Raw genomic sequence first — 11498 nt, 5'->3', positions numbered from 1 at the left:
AAACTCTGCCAAATCGGACTGGAGCCTGGTGTTGCCATCCGGTTTCACCAGTCCTCAGTCAAATCGTCCAACCCATGCTAGCATGGAAAGCGGACGTTAAACGATGATGATGATGATGATGATATATATATATATATATATATAGGAGAGTATTGTAGTTTGCTTGAAGCATTGTGTATTATTTGTAAAGAATAAAAAGTTTAGGAAGGTATAACAATGCAATATAGAACAAAAAATATCATCGGACTACAGTTTACCAAGTTACAACAGGTATACAGTCCATTTTTTGTTCTATATTGCATTGTTATACCTTCCTAAACTTTTTATTCTTTATATATATATATCACCATCATCATCATATAACATCCGTTTTTCCATGCATGAGTTAATCAGTATGACAGCTTCCATAATTTGTTTTGACATTGTTTTTACAGCTGGATGCCCTTCCAACCACTTTACAAAATAATGCTTTATATGCAGCATCATCACCAGTGCTTTTACATGGTACCATCACCAGTGCTTTTTACATGGCTCCAGCGCCAGTACTTTTAACATGGTATCAGCACAGACAGGGTCAGCAAATATCTTGCAAGACAAGAAACCCCGAGGAAAGAAGGGAGTAGTACTGAGGGAGTGTGACTTTGTGCCAGTTGAGATATTTATGCACTAAATACATTAAGCCGATTAACCTCAAACCAACTGAGCTGCAAGCATAATAGTTCTGTTTTTTAGGAATGAGGCCACAATATATCCACTTCTTTTAGAAGTATATTTCCTTTTTGTCTATATCAACAAAACTTTGTTTTCAGATAAAATGACCAAACATTAGGGATACAAACCCTCTGTGTGTTGGTAGATCAAATGCAACACTTAATCCTTGTTGTCCAGCTGCAATGTTTGATCTGTAAAACTTGTTACTTTCTTCAACTGTACTAAAACCAGCGTACTGTTAAAAAATAAAGAATAAAACTTTCTAAGTCATTAAGAAACAATTCAAACAATTTTTTTTAATAATTCTATCATCAACAATAACATCTATTTTATTTTTATCATTTCATGCAAACATTGGTTTGAAACCAATACATTAAATAAAAGACACTTTACCTGACGAATGGTCCAAGGTCTATAGGTATACATAGTTGTGTAAGGTCCACGTGTATAAGGATATTTGCCAGGAATTTCATCTTTGATATGTTCAGTATCTTCTCTTGTGTACACAGGTTTGATATTTATACCCTGAATAGCAAAAATGAAACAGTACACAAAAGAGTGATCCTAATTTTTTTTTGATTATCAATAACTTACACAAAAATATAAGTACAACTTTTGATCTGAAAACATAACATATATAAATAGCAAATTATTGTAACAAACAGATTACTAAATATTCATAATACAAAATAATAAAAATATATATTCAAAGTTAAAATCTAGGGGTTGACCCAATTTACTATTTTGCTTGCATGAACCACTAAAAATCTTATATACACCCCCAGGGGTCATGCAGACCCTGGTTGAGAACCACTGATACAGATGGATATTTGCTAATTAGAGATCTGATTTAAATAAATGCCTTGCATCAACCTTCTTACAAGGAATAAATTCTAATATCACTTGGCCTGCACTGAAAGAATTACAAATAAAAACCATTATTATTACTTTTAATCATAAAACAATGGCAGTTGTTAATTTAAGTAAATTTTTATGTAAACATAATGGGGTATGATTACTTAGAAAGAAATTTTATTTCAATGTAACTCTTTAATAATGAAATTTAAACTTTGTGATTGACAAGCTTGCTTCCCAACTATAATGGTCTTCAATTTAGTCCTACTACATAACATCTTGGGCAAGTGTGTTCTACGAAAGGCCTCAGACTAAGTGAAGCCTTATGAGCAGTAGACAGAAGCTTAAAAAAGCAGATTATAAATCCCTTGTCTTGATATCAAGCGATGGTGTTCATTTCTTGGCTTTCCATGTAAAGTATGTCTGACCATGGGGAAATATTACCTAGTCTGGAAACAAGTGAGGGCTGGCAACAGAAAGGGCATCTGGCCTTAGAAAATCCACTGCAATTCCATCTGATCCATTCAAACATGGGAAGGTGAACATTACATGATGATGATGATGAAATTGAAAATAAATACAAGAAAAAAAACTAATAAAAAGTTACCTCAGGAGTTCTCCACATAAGAGTTTCTTCTGGATCTTTTCCTTTTAGTTCCTTTGTAGCACCAGCTTTCCATTCAGGGTCAAGTGGCACATGGTGAACCCACCAATTGGACAGGCAACCAGAAGAGGCATTCAACACAGCTGGTAACTAAAAAAGTAAACATTTATAAAGTTTGGAGTTAAAGACTACATTTTGTCATTTGTCATTTTCAATAAATATTTAATTAAATTCTTATATAAATTCCACTTGGTAACTCACAAAACCTAATTATCTAATGCATTTGGGCTGTCTTATATCCATTTTCCATATGAGCATAACAGAAATATTTTTCATGAAACATAACAGTAGGAAAACTTTTCATTTTACTCACCTCTTTTATATATATAGCTATTAGACAAATGGCAGAATTTCTGTATAACATCTTTATTTTTGAAAATGTTACAATGTTAGGGCACAGTAGAAGTCAGTGTTTAGGGTAGGCACTGCTGTGCAGTTTTAGTAGTTAGTCCACTTTACAACTATGCGGTTTGGGGTTCAATCCCACATCACAGCAGTTTGCACAAGTGTCTTCTGCAAGACTCAGGTCAGCCAAAGCCTTTCAAGTGAAATTTGAGAAACTGAAACTGTATGAGACCTGAATAGCAAGACCTCCCCTGTTGTTGGGAAATAGACTTCATTTGGCACACAGTTCAACAGCAACACATGACCCATGGATGCATTTAGTAAAGTTCACTCTGTTGTAAGCATTAGGGCCAAATACCTGGTCTAAAGATAACTCTCTCCTTTTGTTTCTACTAGTGTTGGAAACCTGAATTAAGTCGTCCGGAATGCTCCTCTCCTTCTCACTAAGTAATGAAAATTTTTTCAAAAGCTTAATTTCCAGTGTTAATCTCTTATTCATTCTGCCGCAGCTCAATGGGACATATTGTCAAATGGAGAGATTTTTAAAATAATTTCAGTTTCAGCAGCTACACTATACTTCAGTATTCACCTAACATGTTTAAACTAATTTCAGTTATGCTTAAGTGAGTCTTACAAACTGAGACTTAATTTAGTATAACATCTAGTGCTTTTTTTTTTTTTTCGCATGGTGGAGTGTCTTTGAAAGTAAAAACCTATGCCATGATAGAGCAAGACTTCCATTTTAAACCATTCACCTTTGTTAACTTTTGACTGTTGTATTTTGTTCATTTGATTTTCTTTTGCATGTCTTCTTGTAACTTTGAAATTGTCTCCCCTCGTACGAGACACAGTTGACAGTGTATCCCAGGTAAGAGTTTTACAAACGAAAAAATGAAAGGGCACATCGGACAATGTAGTTCTAGATCCGCAAAACGAAGATATGGTCATAGCTAGAACGTCATCGACCATGAATTTGCTTGATCAGAGCAAAATATTATGGTAAGTACATGTGACAAGAACATCAATAAACTACCATTTACATAAGCACACATCTGAGAAATGAATTTTTAAGACGTAAAAGGCTTATGTAACATGAAAAATACATATATTTAAATTGGTTTCAGATTTTGGCACAAAGCCAGTAAGCTTAGGGGAGGGGGTAAGTCGATGACATTGACACTGGTGGTTAACTGGTACTTATTTTATCGACTTTGAAAGGATGATATGCAAAGTCGACCTCCGCGAAATTTCAACTCATTACGTAAAGACGGATGAAATGACGCAAAGCATTTCGCCAGCTCGCCGCCTCTTCGTGTATTTAAATAGAAATTCCATTTTCATTTATGGAACAAATTCGATTTTCTAATGTGCACCCCCACCCCACCCCCCGACTGAGGTCGTGCAGATAACAGGTTAGCTTGTTGGTAATCTCTTGTCCACGTGTGTGTTGCAGGGCCGGCGATAGGAAGTGTGGGGTCCAATTAGAGAATTGTCAGTGGGGCCCTCTACTCAACAAAAGCTGGAAATTGAGGTTTTATGTTTCGTGTAGTATGTCGGTCCCAGCCAAAACAGCGTTGACGGCCCCACCTTTAGCCACAATGATAGACTAAAAGTTGAAAGCTCCTATCATAGTTTTAATGTTTTATTCCAAGTCAAGATAATTACTTACATACTGTTTATGAATAGGCCTTCTAAAAACAGATTTTTCTAACTTTTTATAGAAGTCTTTCAAAATCATTTCAAAGTCAATGGCTTTTTTGTAATGCCATTGTCTATAGATAACATCGCCAACTTATTTACTCTCTCATGTAAAATTTTTGAGCGAAGGTGTTTTAGTCAGCTTAAGTTGTGAAAAACTTCTTTCACCTGGTGCGACTATTGCGCAGATTGTTAAGTAAATCTTCAAAAGATTAGGAAATGCTTAATACATCATAGCGTCCTCCGCTCAAACGTGTGCACGGAGCCCAATATTTACGTGTTAATCTTTATAGCTTTGTGTGCTTCGAGGTCCACTATTCCATACACACACACACACATATATATATATATATACACATATACATATAGGTAAGCGTGGCAACCTACATATATATATATAATGATCTTTACATCAAAATACAATACCTTTTTCGCAGCAATCCAGCCGTGACTCTGTAATGTTGACCGAAATCTCAGCATATTAAACTGTGCTTCGGAGTGTGTCAAACTGGGACTTCAAACAAGTCTGCTTGTTAATAATTTGAGAAATGAGCAGAGGTTAATCCAGGACACCCCACATCTTCCTGTCGGTTTAATGTAGATTCGTAAACGATCTAGGAGCTAGGAACATCAGTTTCGTAGACAGTCGAGCAAACGAGTTAGATATTAGTTTTAGAGATGTACTTTTAATTCGTTTCAGAATTCCAAGTTGTATTTTTTATATACATATTTATTTTGCATACATTTCCTAAAATATATATTCCTATTGTAATTCCTCGTCCACTCCATTCATTTTACAATTACACATCTATCACAAAAAAACAAAAACAAATATCTTTCCACTTGAACTGAAGTCACGCAGGGGGCACCGCCTTGAGGGTTTAGTCGAACGAATCGACCCTCGTAAGCTAGTACTTATTCTATACGTTCTTTCTTTCTTTATCTTTCTTTGCCAACCCGTTAAATTACGGGGAGGTAAACAAACCAAAGCCGATTCCCAAACGGTGGTATATACTGAGCCGATGTATTCCTTATTTAACAAAATACAAACTCCGGTAATTTTTCAGATTAACACCCGCACGATCTTCACTAGGGTGTTAGGGTTAGGATTTTAGGGTTAGTTTTAGGGTTACGGTTAGTGGATATCTATGTTCTAAGACTGGCACTCAAATTTGAACAAGACTACTGATGTAGGAAATGCAGGCGCTTACCAACTGTATACATGATAATTAAGAATTGTGTGTGTGTGAGAGAGATAAAACAGACGAATGAGTTATCTAATATTATTACAATTGTTTTGTTAATAGTCTTTACTGTGACCTAAGCAGAGTACAGTCAGGTATGCAGTATGCACAACATCCATAATATTACATAATATATATTACGCGACTCGCAACTCATCAGACTTGTTGACGATAAAGCCGGATAAATTGAATGTTGCGGAGCATATTACGTAATATTATGAATTCTGAGTCTCTGTCGTCTCTACGCTGCCGGTAAAAATATTTGTTAATCATGCACGTACTTTCTTTTCATAGTAGACTGTTATATAAAGTTTCGTGAGTTACTATCGTGACAACAGTCTCTTTTACTTGTTTCAGTCATTTCACTGCGCTCATGCTGGAGCACCGCCTTTAGTCGAGCAAATCGACCCCAGGACTTAGTCTTTGTAAGCCTAGTACTTATTCTATCGGTCTCTTGTGCCGAACCCCTAAGTTACGGGGATGTAAACACACCAGCATCGCATATCAAGCGATGTTGGGAGAACAAACACAGACACACAAACATATACACACACATACATACATATATACGACGGGATTCTTTCAGTTTCCGTCTACCAAATCCACTCGCAAGGTTGTTCTTTTTATGAAGGAGGCTGTTAGATAATGTAATCCGATATAAACGATAATTTAACAAAAAAGTAGGATGTTCTCGGCTAGAATGCCTTTGATCAGGAATTATTCTTTTGCTTGTTTTCGTTAGCAGTTTGTCTCCTCGTCCCATACGATGTCTGAACAAAACTTGTCATTTCTACTTCTTTTTGGTGCTGAATCTAAAGCAAGTCAATTTGTCTGCTTCCTTTAAACTAAGCCAAATATAAGTCGATTAAATCGGTTCCAGCACTTGACTGATACTTTATTTTATTGACATCTCTATCGAAAAGATGAAAGGCAAACTCACTTTCGACGGGATTCAAACTCAGAACGTAGACGGACACAAATGCAGATCTATCGATTTTTTAGTATACAAAGGTAAAGGTGATGCATTAGATACGAATAATTACAGAGGTATCAAGTTGTTGGATCAGGTAATGAAAGTCATGGAGAGGGTCATAGCCCAACTAATTAGGGAGACAGTCAGTCTAGACGAGATGCAGTTTGGGTTTGTGCCAAGGAGAAGCACCACTGATGCTTTATTTTTGGTAAGACAGCTGCAGGAGAAATACCTAGCCAAAGATAAACCTTTGTACCTGGCTTTCGTTGACATGTTGAAAGCCTTTGATAGGGCCCCCGATCCCTTATCTGGTGGTCAATGCGGAAACTAGGGATAGATGAGTGGTTAGTGAGAGCTGTACAAACCATGTACAGGGATGTTGTCAGTAAGGTGAAGGTTGGCAACGAGTACAATGAAGAATTCCGGGTAGAGGTAGGGATCCACCAAGGTTCAGTCCTCAGCCCCCTCCTATTTATCATAGTCCTCCAGGCAATAACAGAGGAATTGAAGACAGGATGCCCCTAGGAACTTCTCTATGCTGATGACTTTGCTCTAATGGCTGAGTCACTGGCTGAACTAGAGAGGTTTTAGGTGTGGAAGCAAGGTCTAGAATCGAAGGGCTTTAGAGTGAATCTAGCAAAAACCAAAGTCTTAATGAGTAGGAAGACAGACAAACCACAAATCCCTTCAGGTAGATGGCCCTGCTCGATCTGTAGAAAAGGCGTGGCTAAAAGCTCCATAAGATGTACCCGGTGTAAGCTATGGACACATAGGAGGTGCAGCAATATCAAAGGAAGGCTGACTGCGAAGATAGTTTTTGTGTGTGACAAATGCTCAGGGGCAATAAACACTGAAAATGTGCAGAAAGCAGCTTCCGTCACATTCCAGGGGGGAAATCTACAAGTAGTTGATAGCTTTCGTTACCTAGGTGACCAGGTCAGTAGCGGGGGTGGATGCTCTGAAAGTGTAGCTGCTAGAATAAGAATAGCCTGGGCAAAGTTCAGAGAGTTCCTACCTCTGCTGGTGACTAAGAGCCTCTCGCTCAGAGTAAAAGGTATACTGTTTGACGCATGTGTGCGAACAGCCATGCTACATAGCAGTGAAACATGGGCTACGACTGCTGAGGACATGCGTAAGCTTGCAAGGAATGAAGCTAGTATGCTCCACTGGATGTGTAATGTCAGTGTGCATACGACAGAGTGTAAGCGACCTAAGAGAAAAATTGGACATAAGAAGCATCAGATGTGATGTGCAAGAGAGACGACTGTGTTGGTATGGTCATGTGTTGCGTATGGATGAGGACAGCTGTGTGAAAAAGTGTCACACCTTAGCAGTAGAGGGAACTTGTGGAAGAGGTAGACCCAGGAAGACCTGGGATGAGGTAGTGATGCATGACCTTCGAACGTTGGGCCTCACGGAGGCAATGACAAGTGACCGAGACCTTTGGAGGTATGCTGTGCTTCAGAAGACTCGGCAAACCAAGTGAGACCGTAACCATGGCCTATGCCAGTGCGGCATTCCCAGCCCATTTAAGAATACCCTTCAATCATTGGGCAATAAATTGCGCTTGCGAAAACCTGTTGAGGCAAGTGTTGTATAACAATGTGATAAATATATATCTTTACCGGAGATGTATAACAGATCTAGATTTGAAAGCTCTAGGCCTCCCCACTACCAAGCCTCGGCACTTCTGTCCTATGAGATCAGAGTGATTTATCTTTGGTTCGGAATATAGGAATACGTAACTTGGAAGGTTGAATTGGAATGATAATGTTTTTAAAAAAAGTCAGTAATTTTCTGTTTCACGTTCGTAAAATCATGGTGATCCAAAAGGTATATTTCAATAAAGCCTTTCATAACTATAAGTGGTATACACTACGAATAGCGAGTAAAGGGTGAAGGAAGACGTCGGACTTATTTTGAACAGTTTCGCCCTGGGCACATGTGATAATTCTTCAACACTCCACGGTAAGCATAGTCGCTAAATCTAATTGCAGGTCTTTCTTTGAAAGCATTTCGTTGAGATTCACAATAAAACGAGGAGCAGCAGGGCGTCCACGTGACATACTAATCGAGTTGAAATGCAATTGAAACTAAAACAAATTCGATTCTACGAACGTGAAATAGGTAATTAGAAAAAAAGACGTACTAATGCTAAGTTGTTCAAGTAGAACTAACGATTTAAATAGGTAAAATTTTAAAAATCACCAGTGAAGAGAGAAAAATAAAAGGAGCTTAAGACACATAAAAGAATCGATCAAAGGTTACACGCCCACAGTCGAAAGGAGACAATCAATCTCACCCTGCACTTTTAAAACAATGTTTTCAAATTATGGTTTCGAATTTTGGCACAAGACCAGCAATTTCGGCGAAGGGTCCAAGTCGATTACATCGAGCCCAATACTCAATTGTTGCTTATTTTCTCGACTCCGAAAGGATGAAAAGCAAAGTCATCCTCGACAGAATTTAAAGACAGGCGAAATGCGTCAAGCATTTTGCCCGATGTGTTAATTGCCAGTTCGCTGCTTTAACCATTTTCTAATAATGATCAGATTTTTGTTTTATTGCAAATATATAATCGTTTGATATTCACACATTATTGATAAATCACTACTCCAAACCTTTCAAAAAGTGGATTTTGTTGCATCTAACTTTCCATGCTTCATTTCTTCTCTGACATAAAGTCTAGCCTAAAGCATTTGTTCATGTTTTTTTAGAGAACACTAAATCTTATGGATTCATGCTGTTTCAGATGATCGCTAGCACACAAATTTTAGAGACTATCCGGCTTTTCATAATGCTATAGCTTCGTTGTGACCCCTTATAACAGTAAAATGGTTACAACCGTTAAAACTTAGTGGCTATTAAAAAGAAACCAGTTTGGGAAATCCAGCAAGAAATTTACTCAAAACCATTAAAAGTTGAAGGGATGAACGTCACATACTCTCACTGTTCTAAATAAATTTGTGACCTGCTTCAATCAAGATATTCATTTGTTCCTCACGATAATTACTCGAAAGCAAATGTTTTACACGCGTGAGAGGTCGTTTATCTTTTGCCATAAGATATATGGCGATTCGTTCAGTTTTGTTGTATCAAGGATATAAGAACTATCATTTATTAACCATCAATTCGTAACATGAACTGCAATTTAGCAGACGTTTTCAGTAACTCTTATAAAAATAATTCTGTTGTGTCTGGGGAGAGTCATTCTCTTTGAGCGCCTTATAATTTAAACACACTCACCGGTAAAATTTCCACTCATTTCCTTCTTTAATTTTCTAAAATTTTCGTGACGTCTTGCAACCTTTTCAAAATTGAAAAGGTTGCAAGACGCAACGAAGATTTTAGAAAAATAAAGAAGGAAATATGTGGAAATTTTACCGGTAAGTGTGTTTAAATTATAAGGCGCTCAAAGAGAATGACTCTCCCCAGACACGACAGAATATGCTTCAACACACGAACTCGTAAAGAATCTTGCAAACCAAATCCCAAAACGTTATAAAAATAAGAAATACAGGAATCAACAGTCCCAGGGCTTTTTTGTTCTGTCACCATCAAAATGTAACTTTTAAATTTCTCTTTCTAACTCATCACGTTTTTACAACATGGAAATAGAAATCAACAAGGAAGTCTATATGTTGGAACTAGACGGCTAGAAATGTTATGTCACTCATTAAAGGGAGTACATTGCAGTTGTAGATAATCTAAAAAGACAGGGTGGCCACGGCTGGAATACTTTTCAATGTAGGTCTAAGTTAATAGATTTTATCTGGGGCTAAACATCGTGAAATACATAAAGTATTATATGAAGTTGGTGGGAAGAAGAAATGATTTATAAAGAATGTTTGCGTAGATCCAGCAGAGATTTGTTTTCACTCCTTTTAGAAATTATACTGAAAATTTTAACCACAGAAATTTAATGATTTAGCAAATATAGTTTGAAATGTTAGGTAGAGAATCCATTCCAACAAATATTTAATCATTTGATTTAATGCTGTTTATTATATTTGTAACATAAAAATTGTGTTACAATGTATGATTAGTGAAAGAATTGGAAATGCAAAAGTCAAATAAGAAATTACCCCAAAAATATTCATAGCGCGAAGTTGTTCAAGTAGAGCTAACGATTTAATAAGGTAAGATTTAAAAAAAAAATTTAAAAAACTAGCGACTGGAGAAAAACAAGAGGAGCTTAAGATTCAGAAAGGAATTGTTGAAAGGTTGTGATTCAGTAGTCGAAGGGACACAATCGAGTTCACACTGCGCTTTTAAAACTGTTGCCAAATTATGGTTTCGAATTTTGGCACAAGGCTAGCGATTTCAGCGAAGGGTCAAAGTCGATCACATCGACCTCAATGCTCAATTGGTAATTGTTTTATCAACTTCGAAAGGATGAAAGGCAGTCATCCTCGGCAGAATTCAAACTTAGAACGTAAAGACAAGCGAAATGTGTTAAGCATTCTGCTCGACGTGCTGATTGCCAGTTCACCGCGTTAACACTATTTTCTAATAATGATCAGATTTTTTGTTTTATTGCAAATATATATCGTTTGATATTCACACATTATTGATATATCACCGCTCCAAGCCGCCCAGAAAGTGGATTTTGTTGCATCTCTTTCCATGCTTCATTTCTTCTCTGATATAAAGTCTAGCCTAAACCACTTGTTCATGTTTTTATTAGAGAACACTAAATCTTATGGACTCATGCTGTTTCAGACGATCGCTAGCACACAAATTTTAGAAATTATCCTGCTTTTCATAATGCTATAGTTTCGTTGTAACCCCTTATAACAGTAAAGTGATTACAACCGTTAAAACTTAGGTTATAGAGTGATTGTTAAAAAGAAACCAATTTGTGAAATCTGGTTAGGAGCAAGAAATAACTCAAAGCCACTGAAAGATAAAGGGATGAACGACATATTCTCACTGTTCTTAATAAATTTGTGACCTTCTGCTTCAATCAAATATTCATTTGTCTCTCACGCTAATTACTCGATAGCAA

The 11498-nt window shown here is 36.9% G+C and overlaps 1 protein-coding gene across 1 annotated transcript in view; it reads right to left on the bottom strand.

The window, feature by feature from the left end:
- LOC106881069 (methylmalonyl-CoA mutase, mitochondrial) overlaps nt 1-4936 on the bottom strand; it is a 34988-nt gene extending 30052 nt beyond the window's left edge. Inside the window, exons 1-4 of the mRNA XM_052970918.1 lie at nt 4700-4936; nt 2174-2320; nt 1105-1236; nt 840-946 (exon numbers count right to left, since the gene is read on the bottom strand). Of these exons, the coding sequence (XP_052826878.1) occupies nt 840-946; nt 1105-1236; nt 2174-2320; nt 4700-4753 (440 nt within the window). The 5' untranslated portion in view covers nt 4754-4936. The remainder of the gene's footprint in view (nt 1-839; nt 947-1104; nt 1237-2173; nt 2321-4699) is intronic.
- Nucleotides 4937-11498: the final 6562 nt, after the last annotated feature.

The sequence above is a fragment of the Octopus bimaculoides genome, chromosome 9, assembly GCF_001194135.2.
Source record: "Octopus bimaculoides isolate UCB-OBI-ISO-001 chromosome 9, ASM119413v2, whole genome shotgun sequence".
Lineage (NCBI taxonomy): Eukaryota > Metazoa > Mollusca > Cephalopoda > Octopoda > Octopodidae > Octopus > Octopus bimaculoides.
Note: the sequence above shows the minus strand (reverse complement) of the source record. Positions and strands in the feature narration are given on the sequence as shown.